A 27,419-nucleotide genomic window follows, 5' to 3' on the forward strand; every position below is an offset into this window, starting at 1 on the left:
AAATTTTAAAATTTTATAAATATTTTAAATTTTTAAAAATTATTTTGATTTTTTTGAATTTTTGTTAAGAGATCAATTTACTTATTTTTAAAATTAACAGGATTATTTGAATTGTAAATTGTAACTCGATTCAAACTTGAATTACTTATTCGAATAACTCAATTAGATCAATCCAAAATTTTAAAAAATTATTTCTTCGAATAAATCGATTTTTATTGGCGTTAAATTATTTATTGTTTATGAAAAGTAAGCAAAGGAGTTTAGCCTAACCGTATGACGTTGTCAACCTATTTATTCAAAAGTTATATTGCAAAAATTATTTTAGCGCTTTCTGGTGGAAGAAGTTCCTCAAGTTTTCTAGAAATAAACAATTATTTTCATCTAAAAGAACAAAAGAAGAAGCATTTTGTCTTTTGTGATGACAAATCATTAACGTGTTAGATATGAAATACTACATTAAACTCCAAGTTTATTGATTTTATGTACGTGCGGTGAAGAAAACAAACCCAGATTTTCATGTATTTATATTTTAAAATTTTATATTTTAATTCTAATGAAAATATAATTATTAAATTTATTAAATTTTGTTGTTTTTAAAATTTAATGTATCAAACATATTATCACATGTGTAATGTTATGTTTGTTTATTATTTTCATATATGACTCACACAAAAATTATTTAATAGATTTAACGACGGTCATTTGCATTAAGACTAAAATTTTGAAAATAAAAATATATAACCACTAAGGATGATTCAATTAATGAACGTAGATTAAATCTATAACTTTACGCATAATTGAAGACTAATAACATAAGGTGACCAAATAGATTTAACTGTTATAATCGGGTCATGATTAAAATTTAAAAATTTAAAAATACATAAATTAAAATTAATTAAATTAAAGTGAAAATCTAAATTCAAAATTTGACCATATCCAAAATTAAAACATATATCGCTTATTAAATAATATTAAATTTGTGCAGAAAGAAAGTTGAAATCAAAGATAGTTTAAACCTGGATATAATTGGATTATAAATTGAATGGTGCTAATTGTAACTAATAAGAAATATTTGAGGTATAAACTAGAGAAACAAAGAGTTGAGAGCTTTAGATAACATTCTAATTTTCTTTCTTATTTCTCCGGTGCTCCCATCCTAGGAAAACTGCCTTAATATTTTCCTTTTTCCAATCCTGGATATGAATCTATTCATACAAAACAAGGGTGGATCCAGTGGGCCAACAGCAAACACGGAGAATGCAGAAAGCTAGAGATGGATCAACGTCCATTAACGTAACTTCCCCAACGTACTTGGACCGCCATTTATTGTTATCCCTATCTATACTAATTATAAAGTTTTTAAATGAATTTCATATCGCGACTTAACAGAACACTATAAAATTAACTACGGGAGTTAAGTGAAATGATAAGAATCTCTCGAGTTTGAATCTTATCTTAAGCATAGAGCAGTTTGGTAAGTTTGGTAAGTTCACCATGAGCCTTATTACTTGTCTTTGCAAGAATCTTTAGAAGGCTTGAATTTGTTAATCTTTTGAAGGAATCTCAGTTGATTTGATTGTTACATGGCAGTACATATTACAAGAATATCAAGAGTTTCAGAACTATTTGATGGTCAAACAAGCCCTATAAGTATGTAGGAATCATGGTTAAGGACATGCCAAGGTGAAGGAATCTCAGATATTTGATTGTTGATTTTTTTTTCTTTAATTTCATACTTATATGAGTGTTCGGTTGAAGATCGGTCAACTCTAAATTTAAGTGTATGAGATAAGCCTATTGACTTGAGTCTAATTTAGTCTCTCTTTTTCTTATTATTTTTTCATTCTTATTTTAGAAAGGAATGAAAAGAATATACCATCATGCCTCTCAAAAGACCACTAACCCAATATATTTTCCCCTGTTCCTGGGTATTACTTTATTTTTCTCATTTCCACTTCACATATAATTTCTATACCTTTAGTTTTCTTTTTCCAATTCCAGTTCTCACCTACAAAATACTATCCTCGAGGTTTATCACTTTTAATTTAAGTCAGTCCAGTTCAATATTATCAAAATTTGTTTGTCAAGGGATGAACTATTTTGCTCAACACTTTGATGGCGTCGTCACCCTCCATCCAATTCATTCAAATTGAAATCAATCATTCAATTCATACACTTTGTTGGTATAAGTCGAAAACTACCAACCCCAAATGACAAATTGTGAACTGCAAACTCACCACTCACTTCCAGTTGGTTGGTAGATACCAATTGAACAGATGACGCGTGCTCTGGATGACGAAAGCATCATGACGTTATCCCTTCAAGGAGAAAGGTGGGCAACCCTTTCGTAGTTCGTAAAACGTAAGCACTGATGCAAAACCCTCATTTGATTTTTATTGGGATTTTCAGTTGGTAAGTGATGGCTTTTGTCAGAGCCATTATGGACTTTTTTCCCTGTATCAACACATTACACAACTGAAATCATATCAAAACAATTTCGTCACTATAAAGATAGAAGATATCCAAGTTAACAAGTGGTTTGGGAGCTGCCGAGCAGGCTATGAATCCCTATTCGTTGTCATGGTCGACATGCATCATGCATGTGTTCGGTTCTTGTTCATCTCATTGCTTAAAAATGGTATGAATTTAAGGATTCGTGTGTAGAGCGTGTTGGTTGCAAACAAAATCGGGTTTTAAGACTTACGACTACTGATCATAAACAAATAAAGCTATATGATCTCTTTAGAACATTAGGTATAAAGTGTTGTACCTAAACTCGTAAGACTTGTACAAATGAAGATTGTTGTTTAATTTGAACATTCTGAGTTTTCACATTATACTACTTTTCTCAACGTTTCCTTTAAATGAAATATCTATAAATTATAAAAATATAAACACATGACACATAAATTAGATTTTACAAATTTTATGTTGGAAGAATATTTCCAAAATAAAAGAAAGATAAATTGACCGGAATCACAATATTAGAAAATTCAAAAATAAATTAGAGATACATCACTTCGATTAAAAGTGTTGAAATTTACATTTTAGCTTTGTCATCATCAAGTCAATTTGACGATGAACTCTAGTTAACTAAAAAAAAATTGTCCAAAGTCTCACCACATCAATGATGTACAAAAAAATCAAGTCTTAGATATTCCATCCTCCTTCTCATAATATCGAAATTTAATTTTACAAACACCATCACTGTACTTTATTATGATGAGTTGTTTCGAGAATAATTCTTACAACATCCTTACTTCAACAAATTTCATAAAAAAAAATTAGAACAAAATTACCATTATATAGTGGAAAAATTGGAGGATATTATTGAAGATTGACATTACTATCGGCAAAAGAAATAACTTGAAAATTTTGAGAATAAAATTTTTGGTGAGCAAATTTTCTAACATTGAATGTATGTTTAAGAGTAATGAATCTACTTTGGCAACGTTGAAATGTTCGTAATGTCAGGAAATCACACTAAGATTTTTAATTTGTTCAAATATTTTTCTTCTTAGGCTGTCATTGAATAAAAGAGCTTTTCTTTCATCAACATTTGATAATGAAAGTTTTGTTTTACCATCAATTTAAATATTCATAAATGACTAAGCATTTTGAAAATAAATTTGGACCAATTCTATATTTGTATGTTATCTTTTTTTACTAAAAAGATTAAAAGTTGAGTAATTAGCGGAGAAAAACTATAATATATTTTTCGAGATATTATAAATAGAATCATAATTAAAAGCACCATTAAACGATAGTTGAAACTTATTTCAACTTATACATGGTGAAAATAAATTCAGATGCTAATAATTTTTGATTTAATGGTAATAATATTATATTGTAAGTAATTTTATTACCCTCTTCCAATTGTATATAAAAAATTAGATAACCGATACATGACTTATATTAATCCAACATCTATAGGTTTTCAAACTAATTTGTATTAGTTAAAGTGTTTTTGTTATTTTATATATGTTATATAAAAATAGAAATATACATAATAAGATTTTGAATCTGTACATTTTTAGTTTTTCATTCAACAAAAATCTAATTAATTATCTATATTATTAATAAAATCTCTAACTAACACTACACCAAAACAGGCTTTTAGCGGCGGTTGGATAACAAACGCCGCTAAAGATCGATTATTAGTGGTGCATCATGGAAAACGCCGCTGAAAATAAGCATTAGCGGCGTTTTCCATAAAGTGCCGCAAAATATCTAAGCCCAACGACACCGTTTTCCGAGCTTTCGGGGATTTAGCAGCGTTTTTAAGAAAGCGCCGCTAATGCTCAGGGCTTTCGCGGCGTTTTCGAGAAAGCGCCACAAAAAAACCAAAGCCCAACGACGCCGTTTTCTGAGCTTTTTGGGATTTAGTGGCGTTATTAAGTAAGCGCCACTAATGCTCAGGGCTTTAGCGACGTTTTTGAGAAAGCGCCACAAAAAAACCAAAGCCCAACGACGCCGTTTTTTGAGCTTTCAGGGTTTAGTGGCGTTTTTAAGTAAGTGCCGCTAATGCTCAGGGCTTTAGCGGCGTTTTTGAGAAACCGCCGCAACAAAAACTAAGCCCAACGACATCGTTTTCTGACAATTCGTGGGCTTTAGCGGCGTTTTTAAGAATGCACCGCTAATGCTTAGGGCTTTAGCAGCGTTTTTGTTGAAGCGCCGCAAAAAAACCTAAGCCCAACGGCATCATTTTCTAAACTTTTAGGGCTTTAGCGACGTTTTTTACTATTTAATTTGTTTATTTATATTAATTAAAATTTAATTTATTTTTAATTGAATATTTGTTAAAAATGGAAAATTTAAAATAGTGCGTTCCTCATCAACGGATTCAGATTTCATTCAATAGGTTACTATTTAATTTGTTTATTTATATTAATTTGTTTACTTTCCATTCAATAGGTTTGGAGTGGGAAGAATGTAAACGAAGAAGTTAAATGGCTCTCCCAAGGTCCAAATCGAGTGGTTAAAAGATATAGTGTGTTCCTCATCAACGGATTCAGATTTCATACAAAATATCGCGAGAGGTTGAGGAGAACGCAAAATTGTGGAATAGTTGTTAATTCCTCAATTACAAGTTATGCTAGTGCTAGGGACAATAATCTTGTCAAGGGAAATGTGGAATATTTCGGACTTCTTACTGACATAATTGAGTTGGATTACTACGGCAAATGGAAAGTTGTCTTATTTCGAGGTGATTGGGCCGATGTTAATACTGCTCGTGGAATTAAGCAAGATCAATTTGGTTTTACAATGGTGAACTTCGTTCGATTGATTCACATAGGACAACAACTGATAGATGAGTCGTATGTATTCTCATCTCAAGTCAAACAAGTTTTTTACTTAAAAGATCCAACTGATGAGGGTTGGTACGTTGTACTCCGTAACATCCCTAGAGATTTGTTTGACATTGGCAGTGGAAGTAGAGATAACATCGACGACAGATCAGAAACTTTGCCCTTTCCAGAACAAAACTTAAACGATAATATCCCTAGTACTAGTACACAATTTCAATGGGTTCGTCAGGATACGGATGAAGATATTTACGAATAATGATGTAGTAAGATTTTACGATTGTTTAATTATATGTAATATCATAATTTAAATCTTGGTCTTATTATATATTTCAACTATTTTATATGTCTTTATTATTGTTGTAATTAGTTATTAAGTTTTCAACTATTTTATGTGTATTGCAGATAAAATGTCTAGAAGAAAAATTCCAAGGGGAAGCATTGTTCAAAATGATCCAAACTCGACATAAACAAATAGTACTGAACAACAGACAATAATTGGATCTTCGAATGTTCCGATTACACCTGAGGATCCTACAGAAGTTCAAAGTAATTTTACATTTAATTTACATGCGTGTTGACTTATAATTGATTTATTTTTCAAATTCTTATATTATAATATACCATTTGCAGCTGAAAATGGTGGGACGCGCAGAGGTCGAGGACGTACGCTACTTAGAGATTTATACGAGTTAGATCCAGTCGAGCGTGTCAAGGTATGCAGAAATAGTTTTGGTCAGCCTGTTGGATCAGAAGCTCGACTTTTAGCAGGATACATGGGCATTTTAGCACGAAATGCGAATATGTTGCCTATCAACTACGAGTCATGACATCAAATGCCCGATAGCAACAAAAACCAAGCCCTCGATAATATTAAGGTAACAAAATGTTAATGTCATCTGTAATGCTTGGGAAATAGTTTCATTTCTATTTACTTTACTAACTTGTGTTTTTTGTAGGCGATGTTTGCTTTAGAGGTCTCGGATGCTTATGTAAAGTAGGCATTGAGAAAAAGATGGAGAGACCATAAAAGTACTTTGAAGAAATATTATTATAAGACAAAAACAACCCTCAATGAGAAATTGCAAAATGTCCCGCCGAGTATGCTGAGGTACCAATGGGAAGATGCGGTTAGATTTTGGCATTTGAAGAAAGGCGAGGTATGACGTACTTCCAAACTATTGTAATTATTTTGGTTTATAGTATTTACTATTTATGTACTAAAAATTTCATAACGTAGGATCGTGAACGAGTTGGAAAAAGCAGCAGGCAGAAACAAAAATTCACTCACACAGCCGGGTTGAGAAGTTTTGCATGTGTAGCTGAGACGGAGGTGTTTTTAATTTTTTAATATTGTCAAATATGTATAACTTTCCATTAAATAATATTTTTACTACTATATTGTAGGAACTGTCGTCCGGTCAAAAAGTTGGACGCCTTCAACTTTTTGAAATTACACATAGGAAGAAAGATGGATCTGCTATGAATCCTGAAGCTGGTGAAATTATGGTACGTTTACTTAATACGATTTGACTTGTTTTAGTTATTTATAGTGTTTATTTTCTAATGGTTTAATTCATTGCTTGTAATGCGACTATTGTTATGTTGCATTTGTTTTTTAATATATATTATGTTCCTAACTATGTGATTTATTTATTAGGAAAAACTAAAGGATAAAAAGCGAGTCTGAAGCGATTGCTTCTAGTGATAGTTCTGTTCATCCTGAAGACATTGATAACCGGATTTTTATTGAAGTTTTGGGTCCTGAAAGGTATGGTCGGGTTCGATTTCAAGGATCTTTTGTTAGCCCGACCCAATATTTTGGATCCATTTCATGACAATACACGGCTTGAGTCGGGCTCAAGTCAAGTTCGAGAGGTTAAAAGACCAGATGGCTCAGATGCAAGCGACCACAGTTGAGGTTCAAAGGAAATATGAAGAACTCCAGCTACAACTTAAAGCAAGGCGGCAGTGAGGGAAGCAGAGGCTGTAGCGAGAGAAGCAGAGGCTACAACGAGAGAAGCAGATGCTCAAAAGAAATATGAAGAACTCCAGCTACAACTTAAAGCAGATGCGACATCGAGAGAAGCAGAGTAGAGCAGAAAGTACGATGAATATGTTTCAGCGGTCGTAACTTCCGCCGTCATAGTGTATTGCATAAATATTTTTATCATTTTAACTTTTAAAATTTTTGTAAAAATAATATGAATTCACTTTTATTTATTGATATTAATATTATTTTATTCGTTTAATTTGAAATATTACATAAATTTATTGCTTTTGGCTGGTTTAGATCTGGTTACTTTTGATTTGTTGCTACAGGAGGGCTGAAAAAATGGAAAATTTTATTTTACAAAAATCTCAAATTAGTGGCGTTTTTCACAAAAGCGCCGCTAAAGATCATGTTCTTTCGCGGCGTTTTTCTTAAAGCGCCGCTAAAGAACATGATCTTTAGCGGCTTTTTTTTCTAAGCGCTGCTAAAGAACATGACCTTTAGCGGCGTTTATTTTTGTAAATGCTGCAAACATTAGCGATGCTGTCGTTAGCGGCATTTTTTGCGGCGCTTGAGGAAGCGCCACTAAAGGCCTAAAAAAAAGCCGCTAAAAACCTGTTTTGGTGTAGTGTAATTTGGTGCCACAAGTTAATCGGGGGCACCAACTCGATTAGGAAATTACAAAAACGACCTTTCATTTTTAAAACAAGGTATACTGTTCAAGGGCACTTTAGTATTTTAATTAAAAAACAATATAAATATGCATATGGTAATATTTGAATCCATGCTAACTACATTAGAAAAACTCTAAATTCACCATTCAACCAAAATATTTATTTTAATTTACTTCTCTATATTATTAATAAAACCTCTAGCTGAGTTGGTGTGACCCTCAATCGGGTCACCAACTCAGTTATGAAGTTATGGGAATGTTCTTCCGTTATTAAAATAAGTAATATTATTTGAGAGTATTTTAATTTTTCGCTTAAAAAAACAAAAAAATATGTATACAATGACCAATTGAATTAATAAAACATTTAATTTACCACTAAACTAAAACTTTCTTTTAATATTTTTATACATTTTAATTTTATTATGCACATTTTATTACATCTACTAGTTGTATATCTATAATATTAATAAAACTCCTTACTGAGTTAATGTCACCCTCAACCGGGTTACCAACTCAATTGGAAAATTACAGGAATGTCCTTTTGTAATTAAAATAAGTAATATTGTTTGAGGGTATTTTAGTCTTTTCACTTTAATATATATGCATATGGTGGGTTTTGAACCCACATCAATTGCATTAACAAAGCTTTATTTTTGACATTTTTATACATTTTAATTTTATCATGCACAATTTATTACCTTCAACGATTATATATATTAATAATATATTTGATTGAGTTGTGTCACAAGTTAACTCGACACCGACTCAAGATTGATGACAACACCATGATAAACAATTTAATCTAATTTTTTTTCGTTTTAATAACATAAATATTTCATTTACTATTATTAATTCGTTTCAAACCATACATTTCATTAATTATCGTATGTTATTTTTAAACAGACATTTGTGTTTTAAGTTTGTGGTTTCCACACACATACACGTGAAAGAATTTCTAGTATATTTTAATTTTGTTATGCACATTTTATTATTTCCATGAATTGTATATCTATACTATTTATTTCAGCCTTTCATTGAGTTGGTGTCACCCCACAATCGAGTCCCAACTTAGTTACGGAACTATCAAAAAACCATTTAATTTGCAAAGTAAAATATGATTATGGGTATTTTTGTTTTTTTAATATCGTATATATTTGATGTGTTATTATTAATTAGTTTTAAAATCATACTTCTTTTTTATCATTTATTGTATTTTATTTTTAAGCATACATATGTATTTTAAATACATGATTTCTACACAGATACTTGTGTGATAAAATTTTTAGTTTATATAAACTTTTTAGGAATATATATAATTTTATTTTTTTGAAATAAACTACATGTTTTCAATTTACGACAGTTTAAATGAAGTTTTCTTAAATGCCACTTCAAACCAAATCATCTACTCTTGTTTTGTAGTTGTTGCTCTTCAGAGACAATTAAGAGTGAGCAAAATTCGATTCGATTCGAAAAATAGAAAAAAGTTAAAATTTCGAATTATTCAAATTAAATTAATCAAGTTAATTAAATCAACTTGAATTTATTTTCGAATTTCGAGTTTAAATCAAGTTAAATTTTCGAATTTAAATAATTCTAATAATTCGAATACCAAATCCTTTTACTTCCCTCCCCTCCAACTTCCTCTATCAAACCCTTTTACTTTTTCCCTAAAAAAATGTACTTCCCCTAAACCCCCAAATTTTTTTCTTTTACTTTCCTCCATAACTTTTACTTCCCCAAACCCCAAAAATTATTTTCTTTTTATTTTCCCCAAAACTTTTACTTCCTTTTAATCCCCAAAAACTTTTTTTTTCGAATTTATGTTTACTATTTACATTATTGAATTAAATTTCACATTTTGCATTATTTATATTATTGAATTGTTTAATCATATTGAATCTTTATCATTTTCTGTTAAAATTAAATTATTGATGATATTATCAAATATTTGTATTAAAATTTTAGGTTGATATCAATTTCACATTTTATCTTTAGGATAACTTTTATTAAAAATCACATTTTTACAGTTAATATATTTTTTGAAACAACTAAGCAAATAAAGAAACCAACTCGTATATAAAAAGATTAATAAATAAATTATGAGAGAATCAAAGTTAATAACAAATTTGATTACGGTGAACAAACTTGATTATAGTGGTGACATTGACTACAAGGATCCAAAGTCATTTTTTTAAGTTAGCTCGAGCAAATATATCTAATTTGATTCGATTTGAATTCCATCTCACTCGACTCGATTCAAGAAAATTTCAAATCGAGTTATGATGATAAAATAGGATTCATCAACTCGATTAACTCAAAAAATTTTTATTGGATTCGATCGAACGCTTATCCCTCGAAACAACAAAAGAGATAATTTATTTAGACTTGTCTGTCTTAATTATTATTTCCATTTTTCAAAAAAAAAGCAAAAAAGGAGAGGACCCCCACCAAAATTTTAAGACATCATTTTGATGATTTCTAAGCCATAGGCCTCTCTATAAATTAGTTTGTTTACCATCAGCAACACCATCGCACAAGTTCAACTAATTATTAGGCAAAGATAAAAACAAGTGTTATCTTCAACTTCCATTAATCCTCCAATGAAGCCGCTATTAACCGACCTTGTATCAACTGTGAATTCCATTCCTCAAAATTTCATTCGACCTGAGTCAGATCGTCCAAACCTCGATGAGGTTACCTTTGATCATTCCATCCCTCTCGTTGATCTCCAGCACCTTGATGATGGCCCCAACCGCTCTACCGTTGTCAAAGCCATTGGCGATGCCTGCCGAAATTGTGGTTTCTTTCAGGTATGAATGGATATATATACATATATATATATATGATAACTCAGTTTCTGTCTGCACTCCCAATTTACTAATTTTCTGTAAAGAAAAAGGGTTGAGCAGTAACGTTAATCTGTGTGAAGGTTAAAAACCATGGCGTTTCGAAAGAGGTGATCGGTAAGATGTTGCATGTCTCGAAACAATTCTTCCATTTACCGGAGAGTGAGCGATTGAAGAATTACTCTGATGACCCTATGAAGACCACGAGACTTTCTACGAGTTTTAATGTGAGAACTGAGAATGTATCAAGCTGGAGGGATTACTTGAGACTCCATTGCTACCCTTTGGAAGACTATGTTCATGAATGGCCAACCAACCCTCCATCTTTCAGGTTTCACAATATGTTTATTAATTAATTATTACCTAGATCTTCAAGGGTTTTAATTTATATGTCGTTTTCAATTATTTCACAGAGAAGATACTTCTGAGTACTGCAAGAACACCAGAAGGCTGGCAGTGAGACTGCTTGAAGCAATATCAGAAAGCTTAGATCTAGAAAGGGATTACATCAATTCAGCACTTGGAAAGCATGCACAGCACATGGCTATCAACTACTACCCACCGTGTCCCGAGCCAGGGCTCACCTATGGGTTGCCTGGTCATGCTGATCCTAATGCTATTACCATTCTCCTTCAAGATGAGGTGCCTGGTCTGCAAGTGCTCAAAGATGGAAAGTGGATTACTGTCAACCCCATTCCCTACACCTTCATTGTCAATATCGGTGATCAGATACAGGTTAGAGGATTACTACATATATGGGAAGTCTTAAAATTTGCCACTGCACCACTAATTAATTACCAGTTTCTTTTTATGCTTAATTGGTCATCATTATTACCAAACCTAGTACAATATAGTCATAAAGCTTAGTCAATTATACATGTTAAATGGAGAGTTTAAAAGATTGGAATTTTCTCTGGAACAATCATATGCATTTTAATATAATATTAATCCTAAATTATTGCTCAAAATTTAAATTGATTTCTAAATTTGAAAAATGTTATAATTAAGTTTTAAAATATCAATACTATATTAATTAATTATTTCATCATCTTAACCGACGGTTTAAGCATTAAATGTCACTTTAGATTTGACATGGAACATATTTAAAATATGTGAATCAAATTGTAAACTTCGTATACTATAACATAGACATCTTAGATCTGATATTTATTTTTGAAAAATTGCAATATCATTAAATTTAGGAGGATTTTATTTTAACATATCATATTCAAACTATCTATGAAGTAGATACACAAATATTTATAATAATATTCATGTGTTTTAGATGTTTTCCACCTCAAATTTGAACTGACATTGGCTAGCCGAAGAAAGAACCTCATTGATATAATATTATTACTTTAAATAACGTTTACAAAAACTTTGACCTCCTTTTTAAATTCACTTGAAGACCCATGTAGCTTTTGTAATCACATTTCCACCATTTTTTATTGTAAAAGTCAAATACTTGGGTAGTTGGTTTTTCAACTTGATAATCTAGAATTTTAGATGGCTATATATAAATTATGAAATTCGACAAGGTCGGCCCCAGTTGTTCCAAGTGGTTGTATAAACTAATTATATATGTAAATTAAATACCAGGTAGTGAGCAATGATAGTTACAAGAGCGTGCTTCATCGGGCAGTGGTGAATTGCAAGGAAGAGAGGATCTCCGTTCCAACGTTCTATTGCCCATCACCCGACGCCGTGATGGGACCAGCTCCGAAACTGATCGACCCCCTCCATCATCCTCCCTTATACAGGAACTTTTCATACGGTGAATACTACCGCAGCTTCTGGAAACGGGGTCTCAATTCTGAAACATGTTTAGACATGTTTAAAATTTAAGAACACCCATTCCTTCGTCTTTATGTCTTTTAAGTACCATTATGTGCGTTACCAGAAATAAAGATTTAATTCATAGTACTCCTATAGATTTAGTATTCCTACCAAATATGTAACCTTGGATCCAATGTCTAAAGTGCTATTCAGAAATTTTAATCCATTGTGTATAAGTCTCGCCTCTCGGGATTATGTGACTCAGTGCATTTCGTCCAAAGGTAGATAAGCCATCTGACTTAATCTTTGCTTGAATTTATGTTTTGGGGGTATATGAATAATTGTATCTTAAGTTACTGAAATTATATCAAAATTCATATGAAGAGGATATTAAAATCATTTCAAAAGTTTACAAAGTTATATCAAGAAGGTGAGGGAGTAATCGAGATTACTTTTATTCTACACATAGGGGAAAATATAAAAATATATAAGCCCACCACAAGACCACATCACATCGGTTTACTTTTGTTAGAACTTTGTACTGACAAACTGAAGCAAGTGCTGCAAGTATTGGGCCTCAGGTATATTCTCGCCTTCGCCTCATCTCAGCACCATCCTTTATTAACCACTGCCTAGTTTCCCTCTAGCTGGTTCCAAGTATTTCTTTGTATGTGTCTTTTATTTTGCTTATCAGAGCGGCCCTAAATTTTTAAGTAGGATGAGAGAAAGTTCATCACTAAAATGGGATTTCTTTTACAATTACATGTAAATATGTAATGCGATGAATTGGAACCAAGAGATTAAGTTGAGCTTACCTGTCTGGCTTGAAAATAAGGTTTTTGTATGCAAACCACTGCAATAAGAGAACACAAAATGCCTAAGAAAATGGGAATTTCTGAATGTAAAAGCTTTGATAATTGAGTTCAGCATACCCCAGTGTAGCCAATACCCACGACCTCGAGAAATGTGGAAATCACAGGAAGTTTATCAATTGCCTGTAACAGAGGACATCCATTTCACTAATTTAATTGTCGGTGTTTCAACTTTTTCTAGTATAATGTCTAAGGCTCAAGACAATCTGCATATTTTGAATCTCACCGAGACCATTCCAGCAGTACCCCAGACCAAAACAAGACCTGCTACAGCAAGTGAACTCACTGCGTACTTGTCCTCAACTTTATCCCACTGAAAACCAACCACATGCATGTGTTGTAAGAAGGTACATAAACAGGGAAATGAACAATACGTGAGGCGAAATTCTTACGGTTTCTTGTATTTTGTTGATAAACTCTGTCAGCTCAGTTGGGGTAACTTCGGTTGGAGCTTCACGCGTGGCCAAAGTCTCACCAGTGGCCATAGCCATCACATTTCGAGCAATCTTGCGACCTGCAAAAAGTGGAAAGACCATTTGGTATACCAGTTGATGCATGTCAAGTGTGTGATATAGATAGTCTATGAACTTACAGTAGGCAGTGGTCTTCCAGGGACGACTCTGGGACTGAACGGGTGGGGGAGGAAGAGTAGGAAGAGTGACACATTGTGGGGATGCAGCAGTTGGTTGACGAGGAGCTTTGGCATCCACGAGGGTGGATGAGGGTGAGATTGATAGTGAATTGGAGGAAGCTGAAGCCATGGCAACTCAACCTCTTACCAGGATGTAAACACTCTAGTTCTGATCTGAGAGAGACTCTAAGGCCAATGAAATGGGAAAATGATGCAATTTGGGTGGTTTGTTTAAATTTATTTATTTTTTTCTGGCTTTAGTTGTAAGAAAAAAAATGAGATAATTCTGAAATGAGGATGTGGAGATGGTTTGTGTTGCGCGTTTGCACCCACACAACCACTCATTCAGTTGATCTAGATAGTGCTGACATGGCAGTTGGATAGGCAATTTATGGTGTTTGATTCCAATTCAGCCCTCTACTGTGCTAAAACCATTGGTTGGGTTATCTTTCAAATATCTTTCCTTTAACTCGACGGTATAACTCTTAATTTTACATTTACTTTTGCTACTATAAAATTTCGTCATCCATCCATTTTTGCTAAACTTAACTGGATAGTTTCGCTCAATAAATTTTGAAATTCAGGAATTTAATTATTTTACATTTTAGATTTTAAATTTTAGGTATAATTGTTAACATGGTTAATTTTTTTAATTTGTTGGTGTAATATTTTGAAATAAAAAATATCTATTTGATAATTATGTAACTACAAAATGACATTATTAATAAACTTGAATTTTTTAAAAATATTAACAGTCTTAAACAATTGAATTTAAATTTTAAAATTTAATAAAGAGACTAAATTCCTAAAAATAAAATTTAAAATTATGAAAATTTCATCAACCTAATAATGTATATAAAAGTAGCAAACACGAGGATAGTAGAGATGTTGAACCTCGGCATTTTGTTATTTTCAGCTGGGACGTGGGGAAATGGGGATGGATGGGAGAGAGGGGATTAAGAGAAAATGGCTAAAAAGAAAGAGAGAATAAAGTAAGAAAATAGCAAATTTGTTTTTCTTTCCCTTATTTTTATTATTATTATATATATATATTTATAAATTAATAATTTTATACATGTTTTAACTATTAATTTGTTTAAAACACGATTCTGCCTTCATTTTCATGATAATTCAATTTAGAAGAAATATTTTATTCCATAATTATTTTTAAATTTATTATATACATTAAAAGGGTTAGAGGATGTTAATTAATTTAGAATTTGTAGCAAATTTCTTAGATTTTTTAAATGCCAAGTTAGTTTGTGCAATCACTTGACATTTTATTTGCATTATTTATCTTTAGAGATTGGTTGGACAAAAAATAAATTTTATATTATTTTGTATTTATCATGTTTAATTATTGGCATAATTACAAAAAAATACCCTCAATATTTATGAGTTTTTGAGTTTTAGCCCTTAACCTTTTTATTTTTTGATTGTCACCCTTAACGTTACGATTTTTTCATAAATCAACCCAATTTTAACGGTAAATGTGAGTTGACTGTCAATTAAACTATATGTCAACAAAATAACCTATGTGGCATACTAAATAAACACGATGTCATAGATGACATCATTTGTAAAAAAATTGTTCTGAGTGAAGCAAAACCAATGAATACAAACAGCGAAATAAAAAAACAAAACAAAAATTTTCTTTTACTATCTTCATTCACCATGAAAGCTATGATTGTAATACTACTACTAATAGAAACAAAAATAAGAATTTTCTTCTACATAAAATAGATCATCAAGTAAATTGCAAACACTAATGAAAACTAACAGCGAAACCAAAAAAAAGAAGAAGAAGATAATTTAATTAGTACCTTGTTAAAGTTCAGTTGAGTACCCCAATGATGAAGAAAATAGTAGCAGTAATCAAACATCTCCGGCGACAACTTGAACTCTTTCAGACCGAATCGGACACGACTCGAATTTGGTGACTCATTTGACTTCTTCTCCAACCTTTCTTCCTCTACGGACTTCTCTAGTTTTTGCTTTTTGGAAACGTCTTCGATTTTTTCGTTGTCTTCCTCTCTCCCGCACTTCGATTTGGAGTCACCATTGGTATTGTCTCCGACATTAGGGTTTTGGGTGAAGGAGTCAGGGTTTTCAAGATCCATGTCTTCAATTGCTGGGTTGGCCTCGGTAGGCTCCGGTGACTCCTCTTTCACCACCATTGAGGAAGATAATATTTCAAACCTTAAAATGTTTGGCGGCAGTGGAGGAGTTAATAGAGTTTGCACAGACGTTTTGTTTAGTTTCCCATGGGTAGATATGTGATGAGGAAGACGAATCGAGTCGCGCATGTACTAGCTTGTACAGCCCAATTTTCAGTGATGTCGGAAACAGTGGTTCGAGACCACCAAATCTGGCAAATAAGCTCGTAAATTTTTATTATTTAATATTTACGAGCCAAATGTAGTTTTTAAAATATTTTTGAATTAGTAATTTATGTTTTATAAGGCTTTATTAGGTTAAATGATTTAGAAAAGAAGTATCAAGATCTCAGTCCTATAAACTAAGCGGTACATATTTTTATAAATATTTACGGGATTTCATTAAGGTAATATTAAATTTTTGTTATAAAATTTTAACGTTTTGGTAGTTAATTAATTAAAAAGAACTAAATTGAAAAAGGTGCAAAACTTGCTAATTAAAGAAATAGTGATTAAATAGCCAAAATAGTAAAGAAAAGAGGACTAAAAGGGAAATTGGACCCACATGGGATGGATGAGGTGGCATAAGCATAGAAAAATCAAGGAATTTATGTGAAATAAGGGCAAAATTGTAAATTTTACCAAATTTAAGTGAAATAAAAGGGAAATTGAAATTCTAGACATTTCAATCATCATTTTTAAGTTCTAAAACAACCATTGAAGAGGGTTTAAGCTGGTTTTTCAATATTTGCTTCATGTAAGTTTAATTCTTGATCTTTCCTTGAAATTTTTATGTTTTGGGACTTTTACAATTAGGTCCAACTAACCATTTCATTAGTTTTTGATTTTATTGAAAGTTTTGGAAGATACCATTGATAATTTTATATGATTTTAGTTATTATATGATGAAATTGAGATGTTGATGGATATTTAAAGGTATTTTATTAAAGGATTTTGGATGAAATCATGATTTAGGGATTAAACTGAAAAGTTGTTGAATTCATGGAAAATTCTAAAATTTCATGGAATTCATGGGCTTTTATTGATATATATGAAAATATCTAGGCTTGGGATAATGATTTAAACTGTATGAATTTCATTTTCCGAGTCCAGGGACGAAATCGTCATTAATTAAAAGTATAGGGGCAAAACGATAATTTTGCCTAAGATGTGAATTGGATTGAATTGAATATAAATTGTATTAAACTGATGTTAAATTTGATCGTATAGATCCGGATAGTTCAAAAACAGAGTTAGATCGTGGAAAAGAAAAAAAGTATCAGATTAGTAGTTTACAAGTCACGAACAATTGTTGAGGTAAGTTCGTGTAACTTAATTATGTATATTTGTATGCTTTTATTGAGTGTTGAATATGTAAATTGTGTAAATGTCATATGTGTGTATGTAATTAATCTCATAACTGAAAATCCCTGATAAATAAATAAGTCCCGTTTGGATAATGAGATTCGATGGATACAGGGTTCTGTGTCCCGAAATGGTAGTGTTCCTGCATATGTTACGGACGTGATGTGGCTCAAAAGAGCGTCCCGTTACAAGCCCTTTCAAGCTTCCCGTTATAGTGTTCTTACGAGCTTCCTGTTAGATGCTCTTCGGAGCATCCCGATCAATTGTGACCCTACATGTGTTGTGGGCACACCCAGCTCTTATGAGCGTCCTGTTATATGGCTCTCTTCATGAGCTTCCTAATTAAAGGCTTATTGTGAGCTTCCCGTTAGTGCTCACTTGAACTTATCGTTATATAGCTATCCGCTGCTTCCCGTTAATTGCTCTTCGGAGCTACCCATTAATTGCTCTTTGGATCTTCCCGTTATAGGCTCTTTGTGAGTTTCCCGTTATATTGTTCGAATAAGCTTCCCTTTACAAGGCTCAATGAGCTTCCCGTTATAGTGCTTGAGTGAGAGCTTTCTGTTTAAGTGCTCTTCGGAGCTACCTGTTAATTGCTCTTTGGAGCTACCCGTTATAGGCTCTTTGTGAGTTTCCCATTATTTTTTCTGGATAAGCTTCCCGTTACAAGGCTCAATAAGCTTCCCGTTATAATGCTTGAGTGAGAGCTTTATGTTTAAGTGTTCATAAAAGCACTCCCGAATATGAATTAACGGATTTATAGTATTGTACACTTCAGGTGTACTACCCAAGTATCCATCGAGATTTCAAATAATTTAACGGGTAAAATTCTAACATGAGAACATGTGAAATCAAAATAAAACTATTATCTGTATATGCATGAAATACTTGGAAACTCGATATCTGATGAACTCATCCTTGTTCTTTTTATTCACATGAAATCCATGACTAACATGTTTGTTGAAGTTATATGTGTTAGGCTAATTGCCAAATTGTTTTGGATGTATTATGCATGTTTATTATATAAGTAAATGAATGATAAATTAATTTCCCGTTATACGAACATACTAAGCATTAAGTGCTTACTCTATCTTATTTCTTTTGTTTTATAGTACTCGGAGGCTCGTAAAGGTTGGAAGCTGGTCGGAGCTACATCACACTATCCCCCGGACTTTTCGGTATATATATAAATAGCAAACTAATTTTGGTAATAATGATATGTATAGGTTAAATGTTACCATTAATGGCAATCTAATGTTGGTTGAAACTAACCATTGGAATGACTATTGAATGATATGTTTTGATATGTAAATAGTCTTAATATGCTTGATGAGTATGTTTAAATGGGTGAATGAGGAAAATTATATAAGTATATTGGATGTTAGTTTATGATAGTGTATTTGGTAAAACATGTTTATAAGTATTAGGCTATCATGGTAAGTTGGACATTTAATCATAGGTATTAATATGTCATGCATAAGACTTGAATTTGGCTAGGTTTAAATGTCTTAAATTGACTCTTGAATGTGTTTAAATGTTTATATAGGTGGAAGGTGAAATTGGGTGAAAAATAAGGCTTGGAAATGGCCTTATTTTGTCCACACGGGCTGAGACACAAACGTGTGTCTCAGCCGTGTGTGACACACGGCCTAGCACATGGGCGTGTGTTCTGGCTGTGTGTCCCTTGCATCTCAAAAGTTTAAAACAAAATGCTTAGAATTGATCACACGGCCTGGCCCATGGGTATATGGCTTGGCCGTGTGACCCTTGTACTTAAATGTATTGCAAGTCAGAGAGTTACAAGGGTTGGGGACACGGTCGTGTGCCCTGCTTCAAATACCACATGGCCTAAGACACAGGTGTGTCACTTGGTTGTGTGAGCCACACGGGCGTGTGTCCCCTACACCTTGAAAAATTTTGAAATTTGGCAAAAAATTCTCTAAGTTTTCCATTTAGTCTCGATTCGGTTCTAAAGTGAAATTTGAGCCTCGAGGGCTCTCATAAAGGACTTTATGAATAATATCCGACATGAATGTTAAATAATAATATGAAATGTTTGTATTTAATCTGTTTATTCCGGTAATACTCCATAACCTTGTTCCAGCGACGAATACAAGTTAGGGGTGTTACATAGTTGATGCAAGAGGCTCCGCTGGCAATGGAGATCGCGATAGAGCAAGATCGTTAGTGGGTGGATTTCTAGAAAATGGATTTGTGAGAGGCTACCTGAGGAAGTTTGTTGGTTTTGTTTTATTGGTTTCCATCCAATGTAGAAACGATGAGGAAGGAAGAAAGAAAGAGATAAGAAGAAATCAAATGGAAAAAAAATTATGACATCGTGCTTATGTGGCATGCCACATAGGCTACTTTATTGAGCTACAGTTTGATTGACGATCAACTAACGTTTATCGTTAAAATTGGACTGATTTTTGAAAAAAATCGTAATGTTGAGGGTGTCAATAAAAAGAAGTTAAGGGCACAAAACCAAAAACCCCTAAATGTTGAAGGTAGTTTTTGCATTTATGCCAAATCAAAATGACATTTTAGCTATAGTCCAGGGACTAAATTAGTAATTAACCTTTTAAATTAACGTTCTACGTCATCATTTAACAAATAAAATTTAAGGGATGGGTTAATTTGCTATTTTAGAAATATATAAAGACTAATTTGTTTATTCTTTCAGTAGAGGGGTTGAAATGTAATTTGCCCCTAAATATAAGGGTTTCCGTAGTACTTTTATTGATAATTTACCCATACATTTAAGCAAAGCCTATATATATTTTTTTATTTTTAAGTTTTTCCTTTTGTTTATTTAGTATGGCAAACATGCACGAACTGTGAGAATGTAATGCGTAGTTGAGACGCCCCAATGGATAATATTTTATTTTGTAATAAGATAATATTTTGTGATAATCAATATCATATATAAACTTAATAATAAATAATACTTAATTTAAATTTAATTTAAATTACATATATTATATATACGAGATTACATATTGACAAATTAGAGTTGTAAGAGATAAATGAAGCTAAACATTATTTAAACAAATACTTATATTTATATAATTAAAATATTTATATTTTATACTAGGTTAAAATAAAACATAAGACATTGTACTATTCGTGAATTTGAAATTTAGTCTTTGTACTTCTATTTTAGAATTTATCCTACTTTTTAGATATTAAAATTGTGTTTAGTTATTCGAACTATTAAAAATAATTTTTAAAATTCAGGTTTACATGACTACCAAGTGAGTTTTTTATTATTTAAAATGTGACAAAAATAAAATTGTCAAAAAATATTGTTAACAATTGAACTTAATTTTTAGATCTGAAAAAGTAAAGAAATTAAATTTCAAATTAAGTGAAGAGTACATGAACTTATGACATATTTTAACCTTTATACTACAAAACATTTATTATTAAAATAAAATTTTAATAAATTATATTAATAAATTATTGTACTATTAAATATAATAATTAAATATGCATGTTTAATCATATTGAAAATTATAATCTTTTATATTAATATTGTAATATTTTTAAAATTAAAATTTAAAATTATTATTAATATAATAATATTAAACTTGATTTATTTATTTTTTTCGAAAAATAATTTACTTTTTTTAAAGAGATAAGTATTACAAGAAAAAAGATTTTTTTTCAGATGAATAAATTTTTCATGAAACAAAAATAAGAAGATTAAAAAACGTTTTACATAAATCATTTTCCGTCAATCAAAGTAGCCATTAGGGAAACATTGCTGAAGAGCAGAGTGAGTGGCGACTTTTGGTCAAAGATGTGGATTCAGATTCATCTATTGCTTTGGTTGATGGAAGAAGGACTAAGAATGTGAGATATTGCCATGCCGATGCCGATGCCGATGCCCATGGCTATGGCTATGGGGCCTTGAAAAATAGGCACAGATTCTACAAGAAGATCGCTCTGGTCACTCTCTGTTAAGAGACGGGATAGTGTATACCTTCGGGAGAGAACAAGCTCTGACTGCGATTTCATTTCACCCTTTGGGGCATCTCAAAAAACCCAGGTTTAAAAACTTAACCATGCTATCACTCAACCAAATCGAGATATAGTATATTGTTGTCAGGATATTAAAGTTGGGGGAAAAAAATTCTCCAGAGTTGATTGATATATAGATAAAAGCCAGCACTTGGTCAGATTATTTTTTTTAATGGTTGGAATTTGTAGTTAAAGACTGCTGTATAGTACAATTCTGGTACATGATAGAACTTTAATATTTTCTTCATTGGAATTTGGAGAATGGTAGATGGTCATGATTTTATACTTTATTTATTTTCTACTTTGAAGGTGACTGAATATATAAATCTTTTAATAATTTCTTAGTATAATAACTACATGTTTGGGGAAACTAAAAAGAAACACACACTTAAAACAAAATAATGGAGGAAATCTCTGTACTACTTGGTACTATATAAGATAAAACTTACTGAAATATTAAGAGATGAAAAAGAAAGAATATGAGGATGAATAGCGAGCAAGAAATTAGGTTTGGTTCATGAGGAGACGTAGTCACATAGTCATGCCACCTGGGCTGGGAATAGGGACGGGGTAGATAAGCCAGAGTCCAGAGACGCTTCAAAAAAGATGGTACCCTTGTGGATGTGCCACTGTGGGGCTGTAGCTGGTCCCAAAGTCCTCTTCCTTCGTTCCCCCAGCTGACGCCTGACGGCCATGTCCCTTGCTAAACCACACCCACCTTTTCAGACTACTTTCCAAAAGTTAAAACAAAATTTGAGCAATGCCAACGATAATGTGAGAACTGAGAAAGCTAGAGTTAATAAAATAAACTAATGCCAACGATAAAAAATATATATTAAGTAAAAAAAACGATAATCTATATATATATAGAGAGAGAGAGAGAGATTAATTTTGTAGTTTGAATATGCTATGCTATATATACATTCACATCTTTCGAAATATCAGACCAATGTTCCCCCCTTGGATCTGTTTTTTATATAATATGATTGGCGTTGCCCAATGCTGTAGCTCCACTATACTCTGTCGACCTACCTACTATACAGTGGTAGTATTATTTTATTAAGGTATCAGTTTAGATGTTTACGTGTTGGATAAAAGCAACTTCTTTAAGGTCTTCTTCAAGTTAGCATTTTCTACTTTCTAAGAGTATGCAGATTTTTTAAATTATTATTATTATTTTATAACATTTCCAATTTCTTAAGCTGCTAAGAACTGAGCTCTGAGATTAGCACTTCCAATTAATTAACAATAATGTTTCACAGTACGCCTAAACAGCTAATAATTCTCAGGAACCATAAGAAATGAAGGTAGTACTTTCATTGACTTAGGAAAGAGCTAAGGATCATTAAAAAGAACCTGATAGCATAGAAAGAGGAGGAAGACAGTAATAATGATGGAGGTGCAGCTTGTAATAGGGTTTTAAGAAAAATGAAATGCATAACAATGGTGGATTAGGACTGAGCTTGGGAAGGGAAAGGCTGTCAAAAAGAAGGAACACGAAGACCCAAAATGACTAGGACATTGGCTACAATCAGAGAGGGATTTGTCTCCGGTCCCGTCTTCTTTTGATGCTTTCACATGGGGATGTGTGCTTTAAGCTGCTGCGCATTTCTGCATTTGCATCTATCTCCCTTTCTCTTACCCGTATGACAATTTTCAGTGGGGTTGCTCACTTGCTCTATAAGCTTCCTCAAATTAGCACCTTTGACTTTTTATTATTTCCGTCAAAACCCTCGCCTTTCTTCTTCTTCTTCTTCTTGCCATTGTAGTTTTGTACCCTCCACCCAAATATCCATCACTTCTACATTGTGTTTATCTAAAAAGGTTTGCCACCTCAAGAACCTGTCACTGCAGGGAGGCAGGTCAAATCATTGATAATGTCATTTAACCATGTAAGATTTAGATTGTTATTTCAGTCAAACACCCTTTACTTGGAGAAAATTTAAAGTCAATGAATATCCCCAAGCCATGATCATGAGACATGAGATGAGCACATGAACTCTGTTGGTTTTGGTAATGCGTGAGACATGGGATTTTATCGAACACTTGTAAGATGTACAATCCCATCCATCCTGCCATTCTTGTCCTTCCTATTACATCTTTCCTAAGCTTAAATGAGTTTATTTTGCTAACCTTCCTTTATTCTAGTCCATTAGATGTGATAATAATGTTCAAAAGTATAAACCCTACAACCAACTTCTTCCATAAATGTTTATTTAATTATTTCCTCCTTGCTACATTTAGGGAAACAAAGCAGATTAGCAAATGGATTATTAAATTTACAAATTGACTTTTTCAAAGAGGAGTCACTGAGATAGAAGGCTGGAAATGAAGTGTGTCAAAAGGGAACTAGAGTCCAAAAAGAAAGGTGCAACCAGGAAAATTTAAAAGAAAAAAAAAGGAATGGCGGAGAGGACATTGTATAATGATGAAACATACATACGTACATCCCCAAAGTCAATATAAAAAGGGGAGCATCATTCGCTAAAGTGTAATCATGAGATTCAGATTTATACAACAAATTTTCAAACTTGATGAACCCCATACTTTCCTAAACCTCCACCAGTCCCAGAGCAGGGCATGCTGGCTGGCTGGCTGGCCCTCGGTTGACCCCACACTCCAGAAGCTAGTACCAGAATAATATAAACATAGAATAAAGGAAAAGGAACTTGGAAATTACATAGATTTATCATTTCTATTAAGTAAGCAAATTAAATCATTAGTGATAAACAAGGGAAGTTTCTTAAGTTAAGATGTAAACATCAAGAGCTCTGTCTTCAATTGTCTTTGTGGAACAAAGCATTGCTTGGAATGGACCCCTCTTTTTTCATTTTTTTTTTCTCTTTTTACCTTTTTTTTCTGGTCTGCTCTTTTCTACCCTACTTTTGCTTCAGGAATCAAGTCAGCTGCCTAATGAATAATGACCAAATCCTTTTTTTTTTTTTCATTTTAATTTTGAATTTAGCTGAATATTTGATGAACTGCTGCTGCTATCTCATCCGCTGATCTTAGCGCAGAGTCGTCCTCCATCTGCCATTCCCATTTCCAACACAAACCCAGATAAAGAAGAAAACAAAACAAAACCAACAAAAAAACAAAGACAACTGTTGAGAAATTTTGGAACTAGGGTTTGAGCCACGACTTGTTCCAACACCAGTTTGAAAACGCAAACTAAAACTTGTTTTAAAAAAGAACAAACAATATTACCTTGAGATTGAACGAGTAAAGAACAGATGCTCGCGAAGTGGTGATGTTGAGGTGCAAAACCGTTAACCGAAGAGTTTCCAGGGTGACAATGGCTTGTATCAACTGACCAGCTCTTCTTGAACACTGAATCTTTAAGTTGACATGATTGTGTATTACATTAACCTCTACTTCAGCTGCACCTGTTTTGCTTTCTGCTTTTACTTCCTCCCGCAATGTCCATCTTCAGATCCATTTTCATATTCTTGCTGATGAATTTCCATGGCGGGATTTGACATGCTATTGTTGCTTTCGTGGACTTTTCCTGTTCTCTTCTGTGCTTCCAGGGATTGAAGAAGTTGCTCTAGCTCCTTAACGAAGTCAATTGCACCAGCTATGATTGACGCTTGGTCACCCTGCAAACACAAACCCAAACATGATTTTTTTGTGAAAGAAAGTAGAGCTAAATAGCCCAACAGGGGGACTAAAATGTTGGTGAAGGATAGATTGTTATACTCTTTGGATATAACATGGAGGCATGAGAGAGCGGAGAGAATTTAGATAATCGTTCATTTGACGTCTACGGTTTCGTTCAACGGCAATGTGGGTCATGCGTTGGCTTTCAACTTCTTCTTTGTTCTTGGCTGCCTTCGTTCGTTTTCGCTTTCTTCGTTCTCTAGTGATCGGAGGGGACTTTGTGAAAATCTTCTGCGGCGAGGAGCCCAAGTTGGGTTCTCCGCTACAATTGTCAGACTTTGGTTGGTGTTGGTTAGACCCAGAGCTGAGAACTTCAGCGCATGAGCTTGAAGGTGGACTTTTCTTAAGCTCTTTGGTCTCGGACTTGACTGGTGAATGTAAGTCGAGTACTGTTTCATGGGTGACACAACTTTCCAGTTCTAGGGCTTGAACTTGGGTTTCCATTTCAGGAATAAAAGGATTGGTGTTTAGCTCCCAAGGCTTCTTCATGTGTTGCAGTCTCAGAAGTGTCTGGAAGTTGGGTTCTTTAAAGGCAAAAAGCTGAGGAGACTCCACGCTCTGAAGCATCTGAAGGAATGGCATTTTCTCTTCAAAGCTTGGTATTGAAAAGTGTGCTTCTTCCTCTTCTTCTTCTCCAAGCTTTAATCTCTCACAGCTAATAAAACCTTGTTCTAAGCATTCCACCTCCAAATGCTCTCCTAGGAACTGCAATGAGTAATTTGAAGGGAGAAAACAAAAACAAAAGGAAATAAGCAAAATTTTTAACTTGGCTCAAATGCTAACCATCTAAAGATATTTGAAAAGAAAAATATCATTTAATTGGGTGGAGGCCACATGGTTCAGTCTCTCTCAGCAGATAAAGAGATAATGAAAGTAGAATGAGAGTAGAATGTTGAAAGAGTAAGAAGAAGCAGTAGTGCAGTAGCAGATGTTAGTATTTTCCTGCAAAACAACATAAGATGCAATGAATGCAAGCATTTTTAGAGTAAATGCAGTCTCCATCTTGAATCTAGAAACGGGATTCGAGAAAAGATGAAATGCAGCAAGATACACAAAGTCCTAAAGCAGGCAAAACAACATACATAAGGATTAATGGGTCCTTGGAGTCTCTCCATAACAGCTTAGCAGTAGTTGAAGTAAATGCCTTAAATTCTTTCTTTTTCTCCTTCTGTGTCCCTCTCTCAGTCACCAACATTCCATATATTGAAGCTAACAAATCAATACAAGTAATAAATGTAACCCCAATGAAGCAGAATAAGACCCTAACACCACCCCCATAGCCAACACACAATTTATTCCTCAGTTTCCTGGTACTGGTAATAAATGATTTGAAGGACTCTCACGGAAAAGAGGGAAAAATATGTAAACAGAGTTGGAATGCTGCAACTAGAAACTGGGATAAAACAATGGTGAAGGAAAAGGAAACGAGCAACAGATATGGTAAGAAACGAAGGGTGGAAAATAGCCAAAGTGAGAGTGAGAAGATATACAGTATGTATTTGAGTATATGGGAGTGGGAGGGTTGGTGAGGGTTTTGCAGAGAGGGAGAGAGAGAGGGATTGTCTGATTTACAAGGTCCCAAGCATTATTGGCGATGGCAGTTTTGTCCAGCAGCGGGGACAGACAGTTGTGGGGACTCCCTTTCGAGCGTACACCAAAAGGAAAAAAAGCTTTGGAAAGTCCTCCTATGGATTTTGTCACCCGTCTGAATGGTGATGGGTCATTTCCTTATAGCGCATCTCCACCATTTCCTTTGTTTTTAAAATATTATTATTTCATATATATGCTTTTCTTTTTATGTGAATGCCCCCTTTCACTGCAAGTCATACAAGCCTTCGTTTTCTGTTTGCACATGGCATGGGGTTCAATTGCTCAATTTAAAGAGTTCCCTTGCCTCCAGGGTTGATACAGCGACCCCTCAAATTTATTCCACCATCTGTCTGGTTATATAGTTGCCAGGGTAAAAAGGTTTTACCAATTAAGTTATATTTACATCCCAGTTAGGTACTTACATTAAATGCTTAAACATTCTCCAATACAATAATTTAGATTCTAAATTAGTCTCAAATTCTATAATATTTTGGTTGAGTACTTTAAAAATTGTTCTTGCATATCATT

The 27,419-nt window shown here is 33.1% G+C and overlaps 4 protein-coding genes across 4 annotated transcripts in view; 1 reads left to right on the forward strand and 3 right to left on the reverse strand.

Annotated features, from left to right (window-relative positions):
- The first annotated feature begins 10,483 nt into the window (after positions 1–10,483).
- On the forward strand, positions 10,484–12,830 carry LOC105802853 (protein DMR6-LIKE OXYGENASE 2). Its single transcript, XM_012634738.2, has 4 exons — positions 10,484–10,782; positions 10,902–11,149; positions 11,232–11,553; positions 12,418–12,830. The coding sequence occupies exons 1-4, from the start codon at positions 10,573–10,575 to the stop codon at positions 12,661–12,663; spliced, it is 1,026 nt and encodes a 341-aa protein (XP_012490192.1). The 5' UTR covers positions 10,484–10,572; the 3' UTR covers positions 12,664–12,830.
- A 137-nt stretch (positions 12,831–12,967) lies between these two features.
- LOC105802854 (protein CURVATURE THYLAKOID 1B, chloroplastic) lies at positions 12,968–14,339 on the reverse strand. The gene is made up of 6 exons (XM_012634739.2): positions 14,059–14,339; positions 13,859–13,980; positions 13,693–13,779; positions 13,527–13,589; positions 13,410–13,447; positions 12,968–13,295 (listed from the first exon to the last, which is right to left on the reverse strand). Exons 1-6 carry the CDS (start codon positions 14,225–14,227, stop codon positions 13,238–13,240), a joined length of 537 nt encoding a protein of 178 aa, XP_012490193.1. The 5' UTR covers positions 14,228–14,339; the 3' UTR covers positions 12,968–13,237.
- An 8,599-nt stretch (positions 14,340–22,938) lies between these two features.
- LOC105802850 (transcription factor bHLH67) overlaps positions 22,939–27,419 on the reverse strand; it is a 38,665-nt gene continuing 34,184 nt past the window's right edge. Inside the window, exon 4 of the mRNA XM_052623025.1 lies at positions 22,939–23,489. Within this exon, the coding sequence (XP_052478985.1) occupies positions 23,487–23,489 (3 nt within the window). The 3' untranslated portion in view covers positions 22,939–23,486. The remainder of the gene's footprint in view (positions 23,490–27,419) is intronic.
- LOC105802851 (transcription factor bHLH67) lies at positions 24,025–26,995 on the reverse strand. The gene is given in 5 exon segments (XM_012634734.2): positions 24,025–24,671; positions 24,849–25,057; positions 25,060–25,240; positions 25,341–26,006; positions 26,384–26,995. Coding segments are annotated over 5 exon segments (1,158 nt in total). The 5' UTR covers positions 26,417–26,995; the 3' UTR covers positions 24,025–24,602.

The sequence above is a fragment of the Gossypium raimondii genome, chromosome 11 (assembly GCF_025698545.1).
Source record: "Gossypium raimondii isolate GPD5lz chromosome 11, ASM2569854v1, whole genome shotgun sequence".
NCBI lineage: Eukaryota > Viridiplantae > Streptophyta > Magnoliopsida > Malvales > Malvaceae > Gossypium > Gossypium raimondii.

Coding starts and splice junctions, on each gene's coding strand:
- LOC105802853 (XM_012634738.2), top strand. CDS start 10,573: ATGAAGCCGCTATTAACCGACCTTGTATCAACTGTGAATTCCATTCCT. Junction 10,783..10,901: donor GAAATTGTGGTTTCTTTCAG/GTATGAATGGAT, acceptor ATCTGTGTGAAG/GTTAAAAACCATGGCGTTTC. Junction 11,554..12,417: donor ATATCGGTGATCAGATACAG/GTTAGAGGATTA, acceptor ATTAAATACCAG/GTAGTGAGCAATGATAGTTA.
- LOC105802854 (XM_012634739.2), bottom strand. CDS start 14,227: ATGGCTTCAGCTTCCTCCAATTCACTATCAATCTCACCCTCATCCACC. Junction 13,780..13,858: donor TCAACAAAATACAAGAAACC/GTAAGAATTTCG, acceptor GTTGGTTTTCAG/TGGGATAAAGTTGAGGACAA. Junction 13,448..13,526: donor TGGGTATTGGCTACACTGGG/GTATGCTGAACT, acceptor CTCTTATTGCAG/TGGTTTGCATACAAAAACCT.